Source organism: Polypterus senegalus, chromosome 15 (assembly GCF_016835505.1).
Source record: "Polypterus senegalus isolate Bchr_013 chromosome 15, ASM1683550v1, whole genome shotgun sequence".
Taxonomy (NCBI): domain Eukaryota; kingdom Metazoa; phylum Chordata; class Cladistia; order Polypteriformes; family Polypteridae; genus Polypterus; species Polypterus senegalus.
Genome location: NC_053168.1, coordinates 53,492,550 through 53,519,305, shown reverse-complemented (window position 1 = coordinate 53,519,305; position 26,756 = coordinate 53,492,550). Strand labels below are relative to the sequence as shown.

The 26,756-nt window shown below is 34.0% G+C and overlaps 1 protein-coding gene across 1 annotated transcript in view; it reads left to right on the top strand.

Moving 5' to 3' along the window:
* Window positions 1-26,756, top strand: part of LOC120515473 (dynein heavy chain 11, axonemal) — a 331,373-nt gene that overhangs the window by 6,904 nt on the left and 297,713 nt on the right. Inside the window, exons 3-11 of the mRNA XM_039736528.1 lie at window positions 4,547-4,743; window positions 7,264-7,453; window positions 7,859-7,958; window positions 10,592-10,803; window positions 12,525-12,758; window positions 14,477-14,644; window positions 19,913-20,029; window positions 21,386-21,523; window positions 26,171-26,295. Coding sequence (XP_039592462.1) covers window positions 4,547-4,743; window positions 7,264-7,453; window positions 7,859-7,958; window positions 10,592-10,803; window positions 12,525-12,758; window positions 14,477-14,644; window positions 19,913-20,029; window positions 21,386-21,523; window positions 26,171-26,295 — 1,481 coding nt within the window. The remainder of the gene's footprint in view (window positions 1-4,546; window positions 4,744-7,263; window positions 7,454-7,858; window positions 7,959-10,591; window positions 10,804-12,524; window positions 12,759-14,476; window positions 14,645-19,912; window positions 20,030-21,385; window positions 21,524-26,170; window positions 26,296-26,756) is intronic.

Sequence of the window (26,756 nt, the reverse complement as noted above, 5' to 3'; positions counted from 1 at the left end):
CTCTAAAAGCACCCAGATACGGTTGAAGACAAAGCGCTGGAGAGTTCTGAAGTGGCCAGCAATGAGTCCGGATCTAAATCCAATTCAACACTTATGGAGAGATCTCAAAATTGCTGTTGGGAGAAGGTGCCCTTCAAAACAGAAAGTTGAGCAGTTTGGAAAAGAAGAGTGGTCCGAAATTCCAGTTGAGAGGTGTAACAAGCTTGTTGATGGTTATAGGAAGCGCTTGATTTCAGTTATTTTTTCCAAAGGGCGTGCAACCAAATATTAAGTTGAGGGTGCCAATAATTTTGTCCAGCCCGGTTTTTGAGTTTTGTGTGAAATGATGTCAGATTTGGCTTTTTTTGTGTTGTTCCAATGCACGTAAAGGATATAAACATGTGTATACCAAAACATTTGTAATTGCAGCAATTTTCTGGGAGAAATGGAGCATTTTCTGGGAAAATTCCAGGGGTGCCGATAATTTTGGCCATGACTGTATATAGATTTTTTCATCTTGTTTGATTGACAATTGTATTTAAATTGACTTATTTAAATGTATAGGGTTTAATCAATTAGTGGATTTTATTTTTTTCAAAGGCTTCAAGATTAAAAAAACATATTACAGATATCTGTGAATTTAAGCTTTAGACTTTTACGTGTGGGTAATGACCTCTGTTTGTTTGCATGTGGTTATTGCTGGGTTTTGCCATTTCTTAGCAACACTATAAGTTGAACTACACCTGTCATATTGCTACTATCATCAAATTACTTTTTAAATCAGTAAATGGTAAATGAGAATAAAATATAATTTATAAACAATTATCAATTATTTGAAGAACAACTGCTTTCATTTTATCTCTTTCATTGCATTTACAAAATATAATTCCTGGTTTTCAGAAACTGCCTTTTATATTATGCTGTTTGGTTAATATTTAAACCTTGTAATACAAATTGACATTTCCAGTAGAGGACTTGATTAAGTCTAATGTTATAACAGAAACCCTTTATAATGTTATCTTCTTCTGAAGCACGGGTAAAATTTGTCCAAAGCTTCGTGGGTACAGGTTGAGTGTCCCTAATCCAAAATTCCAAAACTCAAAACATTTTGAACGCCTGCTTGACGACAAAATGGAAAATTCCACATCAGCAGACTCTTTTATAAAACTTCTCTTTCTGTCAAGTGTGCAGATATGTTTATGCCAAAACTGGTTGTGAATACCATATGTTTAGATTTAAAACGGACTTCTTATTTCAGGTCGGGATGGTGGCAGTACAGTGCAACTATAGAAACATTGACTGCCAAAAGGAAATGATCAACGATTCAGTGGATGAGAGTAGGGGTACAGCCATGAAGCATCGAGCACCACTAAACAGTGACACACAGTGGAAAGCTTTCAGCTTTGTCCCCAGTGAAGCGACACTATAACACCTGCATTCAGAAGTGTTGCGTGGCACCGTTAAAACTGCAGATGACTTGTGTGTTAATGGAATGTCACTGTCTACAATTTACAAAAGTAGCTTCATTTTCACTAGATGCCATAGGAATTCAGTAAAAAAAAAAATCTCCAATTTCATTAGGACAACCAGACACTGCTGCAAATTGCCTTTTTATGTTGGCAAAAATGTTTTATGTTATATTTATGTACCTCCACATCATATGATGTTACCTACTCGTCACTTGGTTAATGAATTACAGCACAGTGGGCATGATGGAGAGAAGGATGGCAGAGCTATTCCTGACCTGTCGAGTAGTTCCCTGAGAGTTGACAACAGGGAGCCAATCTAAATTGACGAAAAACAAAAAAAGTTATTTAGTGCAAATTTGCAGCATCCGTCATATTAAAGGGAGTATTCATCAGTTTTAAGTTTAATATATTTGTATTAATAACGACTCGAAGGTATGAGTGTATTGCACACACACGTCTTTTAGCTGGTTACGCTGCATGTCCATACTTGGTCACTTGTGCCTCCAAGAAATCTTATTGTTCATGCAAATATCGTCCCAACTTATCTGTTAAAGCTCAGGGCTTACATAAAAACATAAAGACGGTTACACGCATGAACAGAACATGAGGACTTATAGAACAGGACTGAAGGTAATTGGCTGGATTTGGCTACACCGTGACTGAGCAACATCATTGTGCGTATTTATTGGGCATTGCTACTTGCGTGAATTTTAAATATTCTTCTTGAATATTCTAGATTTATATATTTATTTATTTTTTGTAATTGCGAATTGTGGATGATCAAAAACATGGATGCCATCCATACCCGCGGATAATGCGGACTGACTATTTTCCAAAATGTGAAAATACAGTATACAAAATCAGAAGTAATTCTGATCTCCGGCATTTTGGATTATATACAGGGATACTTAACCTGTATAGTATTTAAACTGTATTTTGCAAAATTTCATCAGTTATTTGTGATTTTATGAAAAATATAACTAATGATGTGATCTGTCATTTTTTTCCTGCCACATACTAGATACTGTAAATTACATTAAAAAATAAGATATGACATGCAGCACTTTGCATTCAGGTATGTGCAGTACTGTATTTGTTTGTAAAGGAGTGACGTACGCTGTAACCTTCCTTCCTTCCTTTCATTACCAATAAATCTTATATTTTATCTTGGTCACAGTTACTCACAACAAGCTTCAGCAAGGGGTTCCTATTAAGATACACTGCAGTATACTTTTGAATGAGTTACAAGTAATGTTGAGTTAATACTTACATTGATTTCCATTTGTTTGTTGTTATGTTCATCTGACTTTTTAGACAAACGGAATGGTTTTAAAAATTTCTGTGACTATGAAAATGCATGTTTGCAAAGTAGACGACTAAAGATTCTTGTTACTTATATGGTAATATCTACCAGCTGTAAGTGATTTCTGTGTACTGTTTTGCTGTGGACTTCATTTTTTTCTGTGTGCCTGCTGATTTTAATCTATGCCAGTAGTCTGGGTTTATTTACTTAGCCAACTGTTATGATTGTTTGTTCAGCAGGTTCTCTGCTTTTTATTAGCTGCACAGTAGTAATGAATTTCTTAATAAAAAGCCTTTTATATGGCTTCTTTGTATAGACTTACTGAAACTCTTAGGAGCTATGTTATTTTTTGTAAATGAGGTTGTTTCATCTCGTCATTTGTCTCCATGTTTTTGGCAGGTGTAAATGTTTCTTTGTAAAATATTTTGACTGAACTAATGACTTGGATGTTTTATGATATATTATAAAAATATAATGAGGGTAAAGAAAGCTTTTTTATTTTATAAATGGCAAGTACAGTATTGAGCAAGACTGCTTTAAAAAATGAAAGGACAAACATTCTGATTAAGTTAATGGATCATAGATGTCATATGAAAATGTGTAGTATAAAATAAACCTAAAATATATTGTTTAAATTCATATATATACAGTAAGTATTTTCAGCTTAAAAATAGTCTAAATTAGTAGTGCAAAGGTCATTGTAGCTTCCTTACAGGTACAAATGTTGTCCTGATCACCATCTATCTGAAGTATACATGTTCTCTTTTTTTTTTCCTCTGCATGCTGCATTTTTTTTTTTAGACAAATATCAAAGGTGCATACTTTAGGTTATTCTTTTATTCTAATTTGGCCTACACTGTGCGAGTGTGGGTATCTGAGCGATGGAGCAATAGTTGCTCCAAAAATCGAATGTGTCTGGTCAGTTGTTTATTACATTTTGTACTGCAGAGCATTTAGATTACATTAATTTTTGGGAAAACCTAATTATGCATTATTGTTTAAGCATCAGTGTATTTTCTATTTTTTTTTGTTAACAGAGAAGATTAAGTCCTCCATAGAAAAAAAAATTGCTTGTTAACAGCCAGGGTGTTTTAGTAAGATTTGTCAGTGCGATTGTAAATCAAGAATGCTTACATTGATCTAAACCAGGGGTCTCCACTCCTAGAGAGCTAATATGGCTGCAAGTTTTCATTCTAACTTTTTTCTTAATTAGTAACCAGTTTTTGCTGCTAATTAACTATTTACCTTTATTTTGATTGACTTTTCTTGAGACTTTGACTGATGAATTTTTTTCCTTAAACAGCACCTAAACATAAATTTGATGTGAAGTGAGCCAACAGATAACCAACTAAGTTGGGGCCTCAAACTCCAATTAACTTCACTTCATTCAGTTTCTTAATTTGAAGACAGTTCTTGTTGCTGATTAAACCTGTTGTTTAAATTCATGGTACATGCCAGGCATTTGCAAAACTTTTGATTTTCTTTTTTAAGAGCACTGTCAAAATGTTTTATGGACCTGAGCAGATCAACTTTATTGAATCCTTCAACTTTCATTATTTTCTATTTGTGTCTTAATATTGTTTGGTTTATTTAAGGAAAAATGAAATAATTAAGGGGCCTGAGTCTTAAGTTGTGCATCAATTAAAATTAAGGCAAAGAGTTAATTAGCAGCAAAATCTGGTCACTAATTAAGAAAAGGGTTAAAATGAAAACCTGCAGCCACAGTAGCTCTTCAGGACTGGAGTTGGAGATCCCTGATCTAGACTTTCACATTTCTCAAATACCACTTTTTCAGGTATTGGTTCCAGTACTCTTCAGTCAGAAGAACCACAGGAAATGGCCACTTTTCATTTCCCAGGATGTGACCCGGCATGTTGAAAATTTGAAAAATAAGATTGCAGTTGTGAAAGGCCAGTATTCTGGAAGAACTGTTCTTCCTATTCCAACAGTCACTTCTAAGATTGAAGATACACAAAATGAATATATTTACAAGTAAGAATGAAGTTTATCTTGATGCAGGTCATTTATTTGTCTTTAACAGTAATTCATAAACTTTACCTTTGTAATAACAACATTATCGTTTAAATACCGGTGTCCCAAAAATGTATACACAATTGGAGTGATTATAAATTAAATGTTTAGTAAGATACATCTAAGTTTTATAATTCAAATTAAAGAAGACAAATGTATGAATTGCTGGCTGCTCTGGTCATGACACTGCTGATAATGTGGACCAATGGATTTTCAAACATCACAAATGTTTTTATTTGGTATTTGGGAGCATTCTCTTTCATTGACTTTTTTCAGTTTATCAACTGTTGCAGGTTTATGAGGTAAACCTTATCTTTGACATGACCCTATTTAAAAAAAAATCCATTGCCATGAGGTCTGGTGAACGTGAGGACTACCACTTCTCCCAATCCATTTGTTTGGCAGATATTTGTCAAGATATGTCCTCACATCATATTGGTAGTGAGGAGGTGTTCCATCCTGTTGAAAATAAAACTTCTCTGGAATGTGTGACATGACGGATTCCTGCAGCAAATTCAAATAAACTGCATCAGTTCCAGTATTGTCTTAATAAACATTATATTTAAAATCATTCATAGTGTGTATACAGTTTTTCGGACACCCTGTATAGATTTTAATAAATGATGTATTTTATGCACATTTTTTAATCTCTGCCTACACATTTTAATGGTTGGCATATTATTGGATATTTTCATTGGGGACATTACATTTGCTGCTGACCGCCAAAAAGCTTCTTATTAATAGCTGATACAAAACGTATTTTACTATGATGTTTAGGCACTGCAGTTAGTGTGGAAGGCTTATTGTTTAAAATATTAGTATGCACTAATATTTACTAAGTAATACAGTTTGTATAAACAACACTGTGGAAACTTTCTTAATATACCACAGATTTTAGGTTTAATTTATGAAATTCAGTAAGTTATACTAGTATATATAAATAAGAAGCCAAAGAAGGAAATCTTATTGATTCAGTATTGAATTACTAATGAAAACGTTGTTGCAACATAACCTAACATAACAGAGCATTCTAGCTAATACAATATATGTTTTGTTAGATATCAAGACTGAAATGTAATCTGTACAGAATGACCCTGAGCCAGAAATCATGTTATGAGATTTGTTTCTGTAGTGTGTTTTTAAAATCCAACTTATTTTTATTGAAATTATGTGTCTAATGATGAAGTACTGGTCCCAAATAATATGTAGCTTAATTGAAAAATTACAGAAGGGCAGCATTTTATTCAATTTTTTCACATTACAACTGTTGCTGTACATTTTTTGGTGGTCTGGCCTTATTAAAATTAATGTTTTGTTTGATTTATTAAAAAATTGAATTTTTTATGTTGTAAATGAATTGCAGATTATGCAATATTGTTTAAAATATAAAAAATCAAACTTGTTTTCCAGTTTAAAATAAAATGTCTGGTACTATACATATTACATAGCATCACATAATTTTATGACAATAGAGACAATTGTGAAGGAATTTATAATATTTTATTGCTAAAACTAAAAGTTAATTTTCAGGATTTGTATTTTATTTAGAAAGTGCAGTGAAAAAGTATTTTATCAATTCTGTTTTGTTGTTACAATTTTTTTGCACTGAATGTTTTCAGGCCTTGAAACAAATCTAATAATAAAAAGCATGTTTTTTAACTTGCATAATTTATTGACTAAACAAATGTATCCAACAGCAGCTGCCCCTACTTAACTCAAGCAATTTAAAAGTACACTCATTGATCACAACCTGACTTGATAACAGCCAGTTGTGGTCATATCTCCAAACTGCCTTTGTTTAAAACTACATTCTACAAAAATTATTTTGATTATTCAGTCATTTGTCATGTCAAATAATTTTATCAGTAGATAGATTTCCCAGAAATGTTGATATTTTGTAAACTGTACAAAATAAACAAGGTCAGTGTTGTTTAATGCGAAATTCAATTGCATCTTGCAGTACTTTCATTAAAAAAGGGGGTGTGCTTACTACTTCTGGAGATTCCTTTGTGTAATGTTTAAATTGCATTGTATTTAACCTGATGTTTTTTTTTTTACTAAGTATACATTTTTAGAAAATCCACTTGGATGTGAGAAATTTTAACTTTAGGTACATTTTTGGAAGAGAATGAAGTAAGGTAAAATATACTGTATATAACAGAGAAAAAGTGGAATTCAAAAATGAAAAAGTGTTTATAAGTATTACAAATAATGTGATAATAGAAAACCTAACAGACTAATTTAGTGTTTTTTAATTAATGGCTACTGCTGCAAAATTACATTTTTGCCTAAGGGTTCTGAAAGAGTAAATGATCATTGTGTATATTTTATGTGTTTGCTTTATTTCTTAACCACAGATTCTGAATATGTGACCACTTTTAGAATTACCCACACAACTCAGAAGATGGGGTCTGAGCTATATGCTTAAATATATGTTTTTAAAATTTTTGTGTATTTAGTATCATTTTTAACTACTCCTAGGCAAGACTACAGTAATACAACTGTAGTACATGCAATTGAAACCATGGTCATAAGCTGGACGCATCAGATTAGAGATCTCCTTAAAACTGATTCAGCTCAACCACTGCTAGAAGGCTTAAACCCAAACCCAAAAACTGAGTTGGAGTTTTGGAAAGAACGCAAAGAAAATATGATATATATTTCAAATCAGGTATGCATATGAGAAATTGTCATTTAATTGTGATTTGTATGTAAATAACTCAGCAGTTTTTGTTTAGGTAAAAACAAATATCAAGGGTTTTTTAATTTTTTTTGTAAGATTGTGCTCTTGGAAGAATAAGGTGATTTACCTAATATGTCTACTATTCTTCTGTATATAAATTGTGGCGCTTATATTTTCTTCTGTGATTTGTATTGATTCCCAGTGGTGAAATCACTGGTATAATGGGAATCACAAAAAATGAGTTATCATTTACTAAATGCATTTTTCTTTTTTAAAAATAATTTTTTTTATTTTTTTCTAACTCATCAATTTCGGCTGTTTTATTATTCATTAAACTGTTTAAATCTCACATAGTGAATGCTGAAGTCTAATGGTGCTTTTTTTTGATTTCAGCTTAATAGCCCCATTGTTCAAAAAATGGTCAGAATATTGGCAGTCTCAGACAGCACCTACTATCCAACATTTAAAGAAATCTTTCAGGATGTATCGGCTGGTAAGAACTAATTTGTGTACTGCTCTCTTTAAAAAGTCACAATCATAAAATAATTGCCACTTAGCAATTTACCATTTTGTGGAATCTACTATTTATCTATATTTCACTAAATGTAGCATTAGACTACATTTTTTGTTTTATACTATATATTATTATTGAGTTATAAATTTCACTACAAATAAGAATAAAAATAATTAGTTTACAAACGGCTGCATCATCTAACAATAAATTTCTATACTCTATATTCTTGCATGTTACTGTCAGTTTATCAGGAGTATAATACTTCAAGAACTTCAGTTGCAGTATTTTAACATTACTTCCCCCCAAGTGTATGGACACCATATTCATTTTCTGTTTATCAGTCTTTTTGGATGTCCAAGATAAAAAAAAGTATGTAGCATATGGTGTGTAACAGGAGTAGTCTCTCTTATTCTTTGATGAAAACAGTGATACTGTGATTGTAGTTTTATGTGTATCAATTTCCTGTTTCTTCTGTGTAAATTTGAAATTGTCTGTATTGTGTTCATATGAATTACTTATAAACACTTTGAAATCACTTCAGAGTTTTTTTTTTTTGATTGTTTTTTCTTGTCTAGTGACTCCTGACTCACCAGTACAAGAACACTCTCACACATAATATGCAATTGCACACGTCTGAATATCTAGTTATTGAAGATGTTGAGCTTTTTGGGGCTCCCCCCATATTTTTTGGCTTCTAGACCCCAAAAAATGTAGTCAGTTTTGGAACATATTTTGTACAGGAAATTACACTCGCACAATAAAGAGTAAAACAATAGGTGTCTTCAGCAAAAATGATCAGAAAGACTTGAAGTTGGGCATGCCACATCAGCCAACACCAAAGATTCACCCTCTAATAGGATATGAGGGGTAAAAGCTACTCCTTTTCACAAAACTTAATAAAAATGGGGATTGGTAATATGGGCATCTGTAGTGTCTTTTTATGCTGTTCAGAAATATGATAATATTTTTGATATTTGATTCTTTACTGGTTATCCTAGCCCTCTAAGAGCCACTCACAGAACATTAAAAATGATTTCAAACAGAAGCATGTGCGGTATTGTTTTATGAATGATGTTATTTTTCATTTTTGATCCTTTACTAGGAATCCATCCCACAATGAACCTCTATCAGTGCGTGAAAAATTACTAATTTTTGATACAATCGAGCATATTTAGACTTTAAACATTTAAATTGAAGCACACATTTTAATATTTCAAGAGTTTGAAGAAACTGTTCTTGTTTATTATGTACTTCTACCTCAAGAAGTACCTCATTACATTTTTTTTGAACACCCCAGATTACAGTTGTGACTTACACTAATTCAGACTATTTAATATTATAACCTCTCCAAATATCTCCACAATCTCAAACTTTGTTATTGGTCAGATTTTCAGGAAGCAACTACAGTTCAGTTAGATTCACACAAGCTGTATCTTAGGAGTTATGTGATTAGGTGGAGAAGGAAATAATGGTAGTATTTTGTAAATACAGTTATTGAAATCACTGTTTCCTTTTAATGGATGGTACAATTGAAGCTAAAATGACTCTGATCACTGTTCACAAGTTATCTCTTAACTGAAACAGTTATCACAACTCAGTAATATCCGCTGACAAAATCACATACAAAATTATACTCCAACTATACTCCCTAAATCAACAGAATATTTTGACTTTTATTTAGCATGCAATATTGGATGTAGAGTCAAGCATGGTAGGTTTCATGGTTTTCTTTCATTCATGAGAACAACATCAAAAAACAACTAAGGCTGAAGAGTGAGGAAGCTGATAATTGAAAATTTTTTTAAGGATCTACACTGATGGCAATATCTTATTTTTAAGTAACAAATTTTTGCATTTTGATTGAAAGTTTTAAAATTTGTAAATGTACAAAATTTGTCTACATGTAATGATCATGGAATTTGCTCCTAAATAATAAAAAGTAATGCCACAGGTCTGAATTTGGTACTCTGTGAATTATTGTTTTATGAACAAGACTGGCATCTTTGCATTTTCTCCAAAAGAGCTTTATTCACTGTTTTATTCTATTAATATTCCAACACTAATTTCCCTTAAGTAGGATTTAAAAAATCAGGTAAAAATGTAACTTGAAAATTGCTATTTGTGCTGCTTCTAAGCAAGATTAATATGTATCTATGTCTTAGCATACATGCATACTCATTTATGAACTAGTTTGATTCTGACAGGGAGCTGTTAACAAGTATGGCTGAAAACATTTATGTGAGCTGAAGACTTTGAAAGCATGATGCTGTGCTCAGAAAAAAAGCCATCTAGAAATTATTCTAAAACAAGACTCATAAGAAGACTCCACCTCTGACTAAGTCATCTTTTAACCTTATATTGCTAAATGAGATACATATAATTATATTTGAAATTCATTATTGACACAAATGTCTGATATCCAAATTTGATATTGACCATCACATACACTGTTGCTACCATTAATATCAAGAAAGAGTGGGTTTTCTTTGTATGTGCAAGTAAAATAACAAAATTTTATATTTCGTTTTTGTTATATTATAGAAAATATAAAATCACGGTTAGTTATATAGAAATAAAGTTTCAAGTTGTCTTCTGTTCTGTGTCTTTTATAGCTCTTATTGAGGCCCAAAATATTGAGTTGCATTTGAGGCCCCTGCAGAAATACATTGATCTTTTATTAGAAGAGGAATTTAGTAACATCACGGACTTCTTTACCCCTTTATTTCATGTCATATGTCTGATCTGGACCCATTCCAAGTTTTACAGTATTCCTGCACGTATTGTAGTGCTACTTCAGGAGTTTTGCAATTTATTGATTGACCAGGTAACTTTTTTTTTTCTTTTTTTGTAGTAGCAATTCAAATACAATTTTTCATTTTGTCTAAAATTTTAACTTTGCTCTTTACAAGCAATTGTATTTGTATTTGTGCAGAATGTGTATTTTGCTATATTAATACTTTGCTGATACTGGGAGAATACAATTGGTAATTCAAAACAAAAAGCAGTTACATACATATTAATATAATGGAAAGAAATGATGTCTTGTCTAAATAGACAGTATCACTTACCTATGAAAGGCAATAGAAATGACCACCACTACCCCAGTCTCCGAACAGTGTAAGATCACACAGTATTCTTTGACACTATTTTCTTGAATCACCAATTTACTGATACAGACCTCGTGTACACACCTTTGTGCCTTGTATTTCATTTAATTGTCTTAACAAGCTGCTCTGTCTAACCATGTTGGTGCCTAAGATTTGTTTTTTCTTTTTGCTGTAGAATATATATATATCTATTTCAGGCTGTTACATTTTGTTTGCATATCACATTTCTCACATCTTCCCTTCAAATGTATAAGACAGAAATAAGGGTTAAATTTTTTGATATAAAAAATAATCCCCCCGCCTTGGTTTTAGATCATTAGAAAGATTTAAACTCCACTTAATTCCTCCAAAATAACATCAAGTTGCGTTTTGAAGGTCCCTAAAGTCCTATTGTCTACTACACTACTAGGCAACTTATTCCATATGTCTACAGTCTTTTCTGGGAAGAAAACATTACAACTTATTCCATATGTCTACAGTCTTTTTTGTGAAGAAAACATTCCTAATGTTTGTGGAAAATTTACTCTTAAGTTTTCAACTGTATCCCTGTATTCTTGTTGAACTCATTTTAAAGTAACAGTCTCGATCCACTGTAATAATTCCCTTAATTAATTTTGAACACTTCAATCATGTTACTTCTTAATCTCCTTTTGCTTAAACTAAAAGGCTCAGCTATTTTAATCTTTCCTCATAACACATCCTCTGCAGTCTTGGAATCGGTGTAGTTGTTCTTTTCTGGACTTTTTCTATCACTTCTGTGTTTTTTGGTTTTTTTTTGTAGCCTGGAGGCCAAATTTGTACACAGTACTCCAGGTGAAGCCTTACCAGTGTGCTATAAAGCTTGAGCATGAGCCCTTTGACTTTAGCTGTACACATTGTACTATATAACCTAACATTCTGTTAGCCTTCTTAATGGCTTCTGAACACTTTCTAGAGGTTGACAGTGATGAGTTCATTATGACTCCTAATTAATTTGCATAACGTTTACTTTCAGTTTTCAAAACTCCCACAGTTTGTTCAGATCTAACCATTTTACTTACTATGTGTAACAATTTATATTTATACATCAGATTTCATCTCCCACAAATCTGCCCAAGCCTGTATGATGTCCAAGTCTCTCTGTAATGATTTGACTGTTTCTACATTATCTTCCAATCCACCTAGCTTGGAATCATGTGCAAACTTAACCAGCTTGTTGTTTATATTCCTGTCCAAATCATATATATTTTGAAAATAGCAGCAGCCCTACCACTGACCCCTGAGGAATGCAACTCTTAACTTCATCAATTTCTGATAAGGTCCTTACACAGTCACTTTCTGCTACCTATGTTTTAGAATGAATAGATTTATAGACTTGATTTCTTTTTCTGAATGTGTATTATGAATATATATTAATTACGCTTTAAACATTCACCAGTTATTTGTGTTTCTGTTCAAGACTATGGTCTACTTATGCCCTGAAGATCTTCTTAAAGGTGAAGCTGAAGAAGTGCTGGAAAAAGTTCAGATTGCTGTAGCAACATTCACAGCATTTAAGGAATCTTTCTTAAAACATAGGGAGAAGCTACCAAGTTATGCTTTATCTGGAGAGCAATTCAGGCCATGGGATTTCCATTCCCAGATGGTGTTTGCCAGGTTTAACCGTTTTCTAGGCCGCTTGATTGAGGTGCAGGTAATCACAGATGTATTATTTTTAACAGATTTTATTTGTGTTTGAAAAAATACACAATGAAAATAATTGTGACCCTTGTTAATTTTTATCTTTTGAGCCACATAATATCAGATTTGTTTTTCTCCGTTAAGATGGATTTTTTTTCTGTGATCTTTATATGAATATCGCATGAATGTATATCTTTATATGCATTTACTACAAACTTTATAGCCAGTGTCATTTGATAGAAGTTCTTTTTTTTTTTAATCTTTTTTAGTATTTAAGGATGCAGTTTAGCAGAGATGAATATCAATCAATCAATCAACATTTATTTATATAGCACATTTTCATACAAAAAAATGTAGCTCAAAGTGCTTTACAAAATGAAGAATAGAAAAATAGAAGACACAATAAAAAATAAACATAAGTCAACATTAATTAACATAGAATAAGTAAGGTCTGATGGCCAGGGTGGACAGAAAAAACAAAAAAAAAACTCCAAAGGCTAGAGAACAAAAATAAAATCTGTAGGGATTCCAGGCCCCTCTGGGCAATCTACCTAACATAAATCAAACAGTTATCTTTGTATTTAGGGTTGTCATGGAAGGACTTGATGATGATGGTCACGTAGACTTCTGGCTTTCAGTCCATCAATGTTGGTGCATCATGATGCTTTGAGTAGGTGGTGGTGGCGCAGGCCGCCACCACAAAGAAACCGGAAAAAGAAACAGAAGAGAGAGTAGGTGTCAGTATGGATTTTGGAGCCACTATGAATAGTTATTATGATGAATTGAACATACAGAGTATCAGTATTAAGTTAAAGTGAAGTTATAAAAAGGCCCTGTTAAAGTAATGTGTTTTCAGCAGTTTTTTAAACTGCTCTACTGTATTTGCCTGGCGAATTCCTATTGGCAGGCTATTCCAGATTTTAGGTGCATAACAGCAGAAGGCCGCCTCACCACTTCTTTTAAGTTTAGCTTTTGGAATTATAAGGAGACACTCATTTGAAGATCTAAGGTTACGATTTGGAATATAACGTGTCAGGCATTCCGATATATAAGATGGAGCGAGATTATTCAAGGCTTTATAAACCATAAGCAATATTTTAAAGAATACATTCTTGCCTAATTCTTCCGAGGCTTTAGACATTTCCTCAGATGGACATTTATTTCCCATTATAGTGGGTTGTTGTGATTTTTCCAATTGTATAAGATAAGGCAATGAATGAGTAATATATTTTGATATCTTATACTGCATTTTTTTCACTCAACAATATTTTCCGGTAAGACTCCAAATACTGGTGCAAGTGGATTAGGAGTAACATTGGTTTACATACAGTCTCACAGGTGGGCAAAGATATTTTTCCCAGCAAAGTCTTAGCGTAAGGTAGTGTCAGAACATGTGACCCAGCAAGGCAAGTGCCTCATGATACTGCTCAAAATTGAAATTTTGACCTGGGTATGTTTTAGATCAGCTAAGTCAACATAATGACCTCATAAGTTCTTTGTTTCTATGTTAATTTTTTACAATGGCATCAGGACATGGTAATATAAAAGTTTTAACAATTATAACTAATTTATGGAAAATACTTTATTTTTTTACACTTGAATAAAAACCTAGTAAATGGAATTTGTGTTGAGGGCACTTACTGCATGTTGAGTTCAAAATAAATTACCATTGTAACAGACTGAAGTGAAGTGATTAGTACTATGTGTGTAATTCCCAAGTTTCTTATTTAGGATCTTTTTTACAATATTCTGGAGTTCCAAAAGCTAGAGAAGCTTGAATTTGGAGGGATCAAAGGAAGAAATCTCAGTGAACAAGTCCAACTTATCAACAATGAGTTTACGGATTGTTGCAAAATTTTCAGAGACCATATCTATGATCCTTTGGATTATAACTGTCAGGTAATACAGTTCAGTATTTTTGCTTAAATTGTTTCTACACTTTTAAGTAACTAATTATAACAAAAAAAATGTAAAAATGTATATACAAATGCGCAAAAGAGAAAACAAGCTCACATTGTTCTGCGTTGTTGTTGTAAGCTTGTTAGTTTCTAAGTTTGTTAGTTATAAGTTTGTTCAGAGATTTTCAACTTTTATTTTATTAAAATGTCTTCAGTTATAATATAAATCAAAGTGAAAAGTGACTTTTTGCAGACACATGTATGTGTAAAGAATACACAATGCCTATTATTCCATTTCAAACACAATGCTTTTTTAAAGAAATAAAAAATAACCCTTTAGCTACTTTTCTTGTGTATATGTGAAAGTAATAGTAGTAAACTCACATACAGTGTGGAAATCCTTTTGTAAACTAAAAGCTGCAACATGTGTTATTTTCTCAGACATTCTTGTTCTCATATATATCTGGTTAATTGCTAAATTCTCATGAATACTGTATACACTGTGGTTTAAATCAATTGTGTATTATCTTGATTATTTACGGTATTTGTACACAAATATATATACGAGGGACATTCAAAAAGTTTCTGCACTTTTATATTTTCGTTGGAAACGGTGAAGGTTTGAGGAGTAGTAATTGGGCATTAAAAAGTTGGTATGACGATGGGAAGATTGCATCGCAAACGAAGGAGACTGTGTAGGAAGTGATGTAATTTGTTATTGAAATTCTTAATACAATAAATACTTTAAAAAAAAAAGTGCAGAAACTTTTTGAACATCCCTCATATATATGTATAGAGTATATTGGACTGCCCCTTCTCCATTGTATTCATTCTTCTAAGAAGTAACGGCAGATTAATACCAATTGCTTAGTTTATGCCTTACCATCGAAATTATAATCCTAACTAGTGTCTACTACATAGCTTAATTGCTTGTTATGTGTATCAGTATTTCTGTGTGCAAATTTTTTGGTAGCAGTAGAGTGTTATACTGTGTTAGCCATAGATTGATACAGGAGAAAATAGGGTGAAATGACACCTTTTATTGGCTAACTAAATAGATTACAAATGCAAGCTTTCGAGGCAGCTAAGGCCCCTTCATCAGGCAAGGTGTCACCAAATTTTTTGGTGTTGGATTTATTTTGACCAACTTTCAGTTGTGTCTTTGTTGAAGGACAGCTTGCACCCACTCTATCAACTCCATAATTTTAAACATCTTGATTTGTACTTACAACAGTTTATAATGTTACTTGGTATCCTATTAGTCATTTTAATATCTTCTGAGTCCACTGTTTCTGCTTATACCTTTCTCATATACTGTATACTTCAATACAGGCATCTCTTTAAGGACTGGTTCTTACCTTGCACCTAATGCTCCCAGGATAAACTCTAGTTTTAGTTTGACCACTACTTCCTCATGTGTTACCTTATCAGAAGCTATTTGAAGCAATTTTGATAATATGGTATGTGCCAGTATAAATAAATTATTTTGTTGGTTTCTTGTAAACATCTAATATATTAGTGAACCACAATCTCCCTCATCTAAATCTATGTTGACTGTGAAATCCATGTTGAAATGTGTTCCTTATCTTATCTTTAATAATTTCCATTAATTATCCTGTAATAGAGGTTAATCAGCCTGACATGCAATAAGTAGAATTGTCACTTTTTATACATAATTAACGTTCACTGTTTGGCAGTTCAATAAATATACAGTGATTTCTGAATAATGCATTTTAAGGGGGTATCTTATCTATTCACCATCTACCTAGTTTTCGTGACTTACTGAGTCTAGCTTTATTATTTTATCTTGCCAGTCCGTCTCTTTCAGTTATTCTCAAATCATTTACATTTTTGTTAATATTCCCTGTAGCTATTGGCAGGTTTCCAATGACTTTACAGATGAAGGATTCAGAAAAATATGAATTGAATGTGTATCTAATTACACCCTTACATTTCTTAACACTCTCCACGACTTAAAGGCATATTGAGGTAACCTTGTTGACTACTGGTTCTCCCATCTTCGGTACTTTACCAAGTTGGAGGCTTGTGAGTATCCTTACATCCACCTAAAGTCTGTTTCATAGGAAAACACTAGTCTAGTAGTGGTTTTAAAAAGTATTCTTCCAGACTGAATTCTGGAGCTACAAATAATTTAAATAATATATACCTGGTACATGTGATCTTCCAACTTGAACTCTGGCTTATTCTGCACTAGAGACATCACGTTTCACAGCCTTAGAACCAGCTACACATTTCTAGGGTATATTATCTCTGGAACTATTTCACATTTCAAATTGCATTTGGTGAGAAAAGATGGTAGTTATATATGGCTTCTTACAATTGAGTCTAACATACCGTATTTGCCAGTCACATTTATGCTTTGCTTCAGAAGTGGATCTTTTATCCCTGTTACTGGCTAGGTGTTAATAGATTTATTGAAAACCATTAATGGGGTTGCTCATTTTTATTCCCATTGACCAGTCTGTTATGGTTTTCCCTATCAAGTGCGCGTTTGGTGACAATATACTGTAGTTCCAGTTGTTACTGAGGCACACAAGCCAATCTACCACATCTGTACTTGTCAAGCGTATTACATTATGTCATAACAACTAGAATTTTGTAACTGTAGCATTGTTTGTTTGACCAGTAGCATAGCTACAAATTAATTGATAATTATGATATATACTAAACGGCACAAGTGTCAGAGTCAGACTTTGACCTATTGTGTTTACTCATCTTCCTTAAATTGCATTTACATTCTTTCTCAGATTTTTTTTACAACAATAGTGACATGAAGTGAATTAAGATATGGTGCACTTGTTCTGACTTGTAGGAATCTTATACTAAAGTAAATATATGATAAATATACCATTCATTCACACTTCTAAACATTGCTTATATGTGTGTGTGTGTGTATATATATATATATATATATATATATATATATATATATATATATATATATATCTATCTCCATCCATTTTCTAACCCGCTGAATCCGAACACAGGGTCACGGGGGTCTCCTGGTGCCAATCCCAGCCAACACAGGGCACAAGGCAGGAACCAATCCCGGGCAGGGTGCCAACCCACCGCAGGACACACACAAACACACCAAGCACACACTAGAGCCAATTTAGAATCGCCAATCCACCTAACCTGCATGTCTTTGGATTGTGGGAGGAAACCGGAGCGCCCAGAGGAAACCCACGCAGACACGGGGAGAACATGCAAACTCCATGCAAGGAGGACCTGGGAAGCAAACCTGGGTCTCCTAACTGCGTGGCAGCAGCATTACCACTGCGCTACCGTGCCACCCTATATGTATATGTATGTATAGTAAATGTTCTAAATTATCATTTTTTAAGTTTTCATGTGTAAAGAGGTTGATTATCAAGATACTGAAATTATAGAGAGAGAATTTCTATGTAAATTAAAAAAGCTGAAATCAAATAAATCACATGGACAAGTTAACAACTATCTTAGAGTCCTTAAGGACATTAGTGAGTACATACAGTATGTAAACCCTGTGGGCGGAGTTTTTCAGCAGGGGATTTCACTGCTTTTCAGTACAGACTTTTTAACAAGTTGTCCCCTCATTTAAGAATCACATCTGGCCCAGCAACACTATGCTAAAATGAAAGAACTCCACACTATGACCTAATTGAATGGTTTAATGGACGTATCAGATCATAAACAAGGAAAAAATATTTACAGAAAAAGTTCTGTCCATCAGTTTTACAAAATATATCAACAATGTTTGGATACAGCTCTTTTTTGGAAACTCATTTGGCAGTCTTTGGCCTATTCTTTCTGTTTAATTACATTCTAAAATGTCACTTATTATTTGTGTGGGTGTGGATTCCACATATCAAAATGTGGAAAAGTAATATTGGGCATTGTATTCAAGAAGAGATTTAAACATCTACCCTTAGCAGTAAACAGAATTTCCCTGCTTCCCACTTCTGCACATCTACATACTGTATGTCTTTTGGGATAGTTAGAAATAGTCTTAAAAACTGGTATTACAAGGGCTGCCTCATTAAAGAATGTCTATTATTGAGAAACCAGATTAAATAAATGGAGTCCCTAGCTTGACTAGCTTTTGTCAGTGGCCAACTTGCAGGTAGGGAATGGTAGCATTTCCTTGTACAAGGCACAAAAACATTCTGCTCAGTATCACACCTTCACAAATAATTTTTCTTTCTCTTTTGTTGCCCAGTGACCATGTTTGAGATCTCCCTGCCAAATACTTCAGGACGTCTGCCTTCTGTTAAACTGTACTGTTTTTTTGTTGGTTTCATTTTTACATTTTTAGCTACTAATATTATGGATTACATGTAGATTTTTTAAATGATGCAATATCTTGTGGATAGTGATTTTTCTCATAGGAGAGAAAAAAGGATCTGGTAAAAAATTAAGAATGGAGACGAATATTAAAGTGCATTATTTATACAATGGCATTATGTTATAGGGTCTAAAATAAATAACAATAATGAAAGAGAAGAAATTTGTAAAATAAAATAATCATTAAACAACTGAGAAACTGTTTAAGCATAGGGGCTAATTCATAAACCCCAGTTAATGTTCTATAAGGTTAACAACATATTTGAGCTTGCCTAATGTTAGTGTGAATTTCTTACCCAACTCCATTGTCAACTTGACTATTATTTCAGAACTGACCTGTTGTGAATAAGCAAAGTAGTGTATGTGTGTACAGTATATATGAGTGTGTCATTAGTTAATAACCAATGACCATGCAAAAAAAACATCCAGGCTCAGAAATCAAAATAATGGATATAAAATATTTGAGATTTAACTTGGTTTTCTTTTTGTTTAAATAAGAAATTTATTTTTTTAATTTTAAATAAGAAATTAATTATTTTTAAGAAGGCAAGATGCAAGGTCTAGGGGGCCTGTCAGTCCATCACAGGACACAAGTGCACACTCACCTACATTCATGCTAAACCAAATTATAGCAACCATTTAATCTAACATGCACATCTACCTGCATATGTACTCCAGGACTATGTGGAGGAAGAATCTATTCAGACATGGAAGGATACACAGACTCCACACTGCGAGTGCATGGGCTAGGATCAGTACGCAGAACTCTTTCTTAGGCAGTAGTGCTAGTAACTGCACTACCATGCTGTCCAGCATAAGACACTAAAAAGCAAAAATTTTTTAAAAAGTGCTAATATTGTCTGTAGCAGCAAGAGTATATTTAACTCTGACAAAAATAACATTTTCAGTTTTGTTTGCTTCTTAGGAATTTGAGAATGATTATCATTGTTTTAAAGAAAAGATTGCAGACTTTGAAAGAAGGCTTGGGACAATTATGTGTATAGCATTTACTGATTGCTGTGGATGGGAATCTGCCTTCAAGGTACTGCCATAAATTTTATATTTAATAATATCGTAACAAATAATAAGTGTGAAAATTCTTTTTGATTTACAATATTTTATTTTCAGTAAATATTTATTGAATTCCATTCAGTACTGTATATGCAGTAGTCCATCAAGGTGCTGCACAAATAAAAATTTATGATTATGGTTATTTATTGTTATTCAGACAATTGAACAGCTTTTCCCTGACAGACTTCCTTGTTAAAAGTCAAGATTAATATTTTGTGCTTCATAATATATACACAGAAGTTAATTTACAGGCCGTGTTTTAAAACTGCAGTATTTCAACCCGAAGTACTTAAAATTAAACAAGTAAATTGTCAGAACATACTGAAATACTGATTTTGGAGCACATTCTCCTACCTGAACATCATTCTCTGGATTACTTACACAAGTTTGTAAAATCCTTGATTCTTCATCACAATCATAGCTGTAATGAAATCTTCACCAACAACCATGACCTTAGAATAATTCCCACAACATGGTTGTAATCATATTTATTTCATCATAATTTAACTGTTCCTTTAGGAAAATAAATCAAAGAATTAATTACTTATATTTCCCTTTTATACTTATTTAGATTATTTACTACTTTGGTCTTTTTGATCCTATAGGGTTTATACTTGCTGCCACCTTGCATGGGGAGTCATGAGGTCACTGGAAAAGGGTGTGTGGTTCTCCCAATATCTATGCAAAAGGACGAAGGTTCAAGTCTTTAGAGTCCTGGTGCTTCCTGTCTTGCTATGTGGTTGCGAGACATGGACGCTATCCAGTGACCTGAGACGAAGACTGGACTCCTTTGGTACTGTGTCCCTCCGGAAAATCCTTGGGTACCGTTGGTTTGACTTTGTGTCGAATGATCATTTGCTCAGGAAGTCCCGAATGAGGCACATTACCTGCATTGTGAGGGAGCATCAGTTACGGCACTATGGCTATGTGGCACGACTCCCCAAAGGTGATCCAGCTCGTAAGATCCTCATTGTTGGGTACCCGAGTGGCTGGAGCAGGCCAAGGGGTCGCCCACGTAACACCTGGCTGTGGCGGATAGACGGCCATTTCCAGGGGGTGGGATTGGACCACGTGTCTGCCTGGGGGGTTGTCAACCGGGATCCCGAGATGTTTCGTCATGTAGTGGGTGCTACTAATTTTTTTTAGTAATTCATAATAATATAATGTTAACGTGTAATTTAGCCTTAATCATATCATCACTTTGTTTTTAGGCTAAAGATGTAAGCACGATAAAATTATTAAACATTACAGTATATAGTAGATAACAAGTATGAAAGTGGTAGTTTGTTGATGGGTATGACTTATGCCTTTTTTTAATTCTTTACAGCTTATTGCTGTCTGTAACTTCTTCTTGGAGAGACCAGCTGTTAAGGAAGTTTTTGATCCCTGTTACCCAACATTGCTTCTTATGGTAGATGAGGAACTTGATAATTGCAAGCAACTTTACGATTCTCACATTCAACAGGTACTAAACCTTTAATTTATATAAGTAATTGCTTTGATATTGCAGAAGATAAACATGAAGCTTTGCTTTTATAAAGAACTAGCAAAATACCCGCGCTTCGCAGCGGAGAAGTAGTGTGTTAAAGAAGCAATGAAAAAGAAAAGGAAACATTTTGAAAATAACGTAACATGATTGTCAATGTAATTGTTTTGTCACTGTTGTGAGTGATGAGTGTTGTTGTCATATATATATATATATATTTACACACACACACATAAACATATATATATATACATATCTATACATATACACACACACATAAATACATACACACATACATACATACACACACATATATACACACAAATACATATATATATATACATACACACACACTTATATAAACATATATATACATATACATACATATCTACATATATACACACACAGCTATTTCGTATCAGTGCAATACGCTGCTTGTTAAAACGGATAACTCCCGCTCTTACGTGCAAGTCTGCGTGGATATTATGAACTATCGTATTTGTTCAAGTTCTATTTAAATTTTAAATAGAAGGAATTTTTATTTAGTCGACAGAAATATGTTTGGTAGGAATGGTAAAAACAGACAGGAATATTATTCGTGAATAAATCAACTCAAACCTTAAACAACTTATAATATTTTGCTCTCCATAAAAATATATCCTGTCAAAATGATACAAATTCAAATATGAACATGCTGCATAACAAAACCTAGAAATATAAATGAAATGTGTTCTTTTCAGCAATAACAAATCAAATCATTCAGTTTTCTTTGCTCATATGTCATTTTAGAGCTGGACGCCTGGCATCTTTTTTTGGCCACAGGTTCGTTTATGTTTGGTGTGAGGTTCTGTGTTGTGGAGATTCTCAGGATGGATTGCAGGTGCTCATCAGTGAGGCGACTCCTGTGTGCTGTTTTGTTAGTCTTTATCACTGAGAAGAGCTTCTCACACAGATATGTGCTACCAAACATGTACAAGGTTCGAGCCGCATGTAGACGGACTTTTTGTTCTTCAAAGTCACCAAAGCGCCGTGCAAACTCAGTGCGCTCAGTTTATCAGCAAAGTGCGTATTTGGGAACACCGTAGTGACGACTTGGTTTAACATTACTTGGCAACAGGGAAAGTGGGGCAAGGTGCACTGGTGCATTTGTGTCTCCCATAAAAGCAGCTTCACTTGAAATCACTTTGTGATTGTGCACGGGTTAAAACGTCCGCTGAAGTGTCAGATTCTTATTTAATTATGCTGCTTTCTGTATCTTCTGCATTGCATTCAGGTTAACCTGATGTTTTGTCTCATAGTGCCGTCTTAGATTAAATTCTGTAATTACAGCCACATTAGCTCCACAAATGAGACACACGGGTTTAGTAAACATATACTCAGCCTCCCATCGGTTTTTAAAGGCTCTATTTTCAGAATCAACTTTTCTCTTCAGCATCGTGTGAGCTAGCTTCGCAATAACTTGATTAACTCGGTAAGTGTTCGGCAAGGCAGCTGAAGCGCTGCATTATGGGATCTGTAGTTTATTGTGTTACCAGCGCTTCATATACCCGGCTTTAATAACAATAATACAGTATATAAAATGATCTCGGGCGGATATAATTACGCTGGTCGGATGTGGCCCTGCCCTTGAGTTTGACACATATGGACTAAATAGAACTTGAAAAGATATATTTTTCAAATGTGATCGCAATTCAGATAGAGTTGGCGACTACAGCCTGCATGCCTCAATAAGTCATCCTTCCCTCGCTTACTTTTTACCGTTCATCTAATGAATACACTGAGTATGGCTTTACCAAAACAATCATTGATGGCGAATAAAGTATCCATTATTCGAGTATGTAGATCGGGTTATATATATCATATATATATATATATATATATATATATATATATATATATATATATATATACCCGCGTATCGCAGCGAGAAGTAGTGTGTTAAAAAGCTATGAAAAGAAAAGGGAACATTTAAAAATAACGTAACATGACTGTCAATATACAGTATTTGTTTTGTGAGTGTTACTGAGTGTTGCTGTCATCAAGGATTTGATTATCATTATTTCTTTCAATCAGGTTCGTATTTGTAGGATGTGTTGTGTTCAAGTTACATTCCGTGTTTGTCAATCGTTGTAAAGATGACAGGTTTCATTCATCGATTCGTTTCTTACTGCATCAATAAACAGCTCGTCTTCTTCTTTATCTGAGACCTGACACACTGCATGCACGGTTTTTTACACTGTCTTCCTTTAGCGGGACATTGACTTTTTCCAACGTGTGCTTTGTTTTGATTTATGAATATGCTTGTATGTATCAAACGCTTCATATTTTTGCTGCCTTTTCAATTGTGTAATTCGGTTTTGTTCAGCTCTTTGGAACTGTTGCTTTTATCTGTGCACGCGCCAGTTCACGTGAGCGCTCGGTGTACATGCATCGAAGGTTCCCAGCTGTGCTGGTGCCATCTCGTGCTATGTCCATGGCTGTATTTAATGTTACCTTAGTCCTGGCACTTAAAACTTTCTCTCGCAGTTTCGCTGAGTTTGTACCAAACACCACCCTGACCATCTCATCTTCCTCTGCATAAGCACAGTCCTTAACCCGTGAATATTTAGTGGGAGTTTGCTATTGGATTGCCGCTGACGGACGGCCTTATATGGGCAGGCACTAAATTACAAACGCCAGCGCAGCCTGTCTATGAACTTAATTTAAAGTGTAGGTTTACATCGTGCTTTGTTTCAAGTAGCAGAACTCATGAATATGGTTGTATATGTCACTCGCTCGCTTCTTATTGTTTCGCTGCCTTCTCAATTATATAATGCATGTTTTCTTCAGCGCTTTTTTAGGTCTTCCTGGTTTTCTATGTACTGCGTGATTACGTGGGAGGCGTGATGATGTCACACGAAACTCCGCCCCCACGGCGTTGAAGCTCATCTCCATTACAGTAAATGGAGAAAAGCTGCTTCCAGTTATGACCATTACGCGTAGAATTTCGATGTAAAACCTGCCCAACTTTTGTAAGGAAGCTGTAAGGAATGAACCTGCCAAATTTCAGCCTTCCACCCACACGGGAAGTTGGAGAATTAGTGATGAGTGAGTGAGTGAGTCAGTGAGTCAGTGAGTGAGTGAGTGAGTGAGTGAGGGCTTTGCCTTTTATTAGTATAGATATGTTAGGAAGTCTCATTTCAAAATAACAATATTTGGGTAAATAACTAATTTTCAGTATACTGTCAATTTAGAATGCTGATTTTTAGTATACTGTCAATTTAGGGTGGTACAGGCACATAGTATATATAGTATTTTTTTCTGTAATCTACTGTGCTCTTAAAAAATAATTGCCTGTCTTATCCCAGTATTTTAAGGTACTTCTCAAAGCACAGATCAACCTGATACAAATTCAAATACATATATAAATCTGCTGTATTGAATGTAAGCAGCACTTCAGATTTATATTGGTAATAAGACCAAATGTCTGTCAGTATAAGACAAGGTTCTTTTTTACCTGTTGTTTTACAACATATCACAGTGACTGAAAAAAAGTACATCTAGAATGAATACAAGGGAAGAATAAAGATTTATGTATCCATCTATCTATATAGAACTAAATGTATGTATTTCAATTTTATTTTTGTACTTTCTTTCAACCATACTGTACTATTTGTTTTTCTTAGTCTTTTCAGGGAAAGGATATAAAAATATATCCAGAGGTCTTACAATGCTGTCATTAGTGTTCAGACTCTGATGAAAAGGTGGAAAGTTAGTGGTTCTTTTGTTACCAAGTCACGGTCAGGTTGACCAACCAAGATTTCAACCACAATGGTCAGGATCATTTGTCAAGTTGCCAAGAAAAGCCCCCAAGCCACTTCAGCTGAAATGTAGGCAAGATCCTCCACCATGCTTCACTGTAGGGATAGTGTACTTTTTGTCATGGACCTTGTTGCATCCTGTCCAAGCATAGCGTTTATGTTTGTGACCATAAAGTTCAATTTTGGTATTATCACTCCAAAAGACTTTGTTCCAGAAGTTTTGAGGCTTGTCTAGATGTTGGCTGGCATATTGTAAGCAGGTTGTTTTGTGGAGTTGGCAAAGTTAAAGGCTTTTTTTCTTGCAACTCGACTTTTCAGCCCATTGTTTGTGCATCCTGAAACAGCAATGCCACATGTATGCAGAGACGCCTGAGTCTAATGTGAGACACAGCTGTATAATAATCTACTGTCTTTCTCATGTTATACATATATACTTACTTTATCACATTTACAAACCTGCCTAATCCTGCTCTTGGTCATAAGGGGTTAGAGCTTGCACTGGATGCAATGAAAGAATCAAGTATTGATAGGGTAGGGCCCTGCTCGTGTATGAACCCATAGTCATGCCCAAAAAGCAAGATAAAACAACAGTAATCTATCTAAGTGTAATTTCTTGCTGTTTTTCTATACAAATGTAACAAACCCAGGTTGTAGTTTTGGTTGTTATGATGGCATAATGGTTAATACCCCTTGAATCTTGTGCTCTGGATTTGAGTCCTGCTCCCTGTCTCTATCAGTGTGCTGTTTACATGTTCTCTTCATTTCTGCATGGGCTATTTACAAATTATAAACTGGAGTTCATGATTTTTACTTTTACTTTCTATAGATGGAAAAAGGTATGGGGATACTGAACAAAAACATGCCTGTAGCTTCTGGATGTCTTAAGTGGATAAAAGAGCTCAAGGAAAGAATTGAAAGACCATGGTCAACCTTGAAGTTTATCCATCATGGGTGAGATGTAGTTTGCAAACGTTTTATTAAGCTGTTATGCATATTTGATCAAAAAATGCAATTTCATATTTATTTTAGTTTTTGTGTAAATTTATTGCATAGATGACGGCATAGATGAACCACTATTACAATTAAGTTTCAATCTTTATGCATACATCCATCCACAGTATCACTAACTGAGATGAGGACAATTCTTTAATGAACCATGCATTCACAGTTTTTAAAAGAACTAGTGGAGCTATCTTATAACTCTTGGAAAGTCAGCAGTATTTAGATGTGAGCAAGACTTAATACCTGAACAATTACTGGATAGACAGATGATACATGAAGCAGATCCACAGGCTATAAATAAATATACAGTATATACAATTCACTTTAGATTGCAGAATCAGAAATCAAAACTCGAGATTGCAATACTGATAGCCAGCCATCTGACTCTGAATAGCGTGGACTGCCACTTC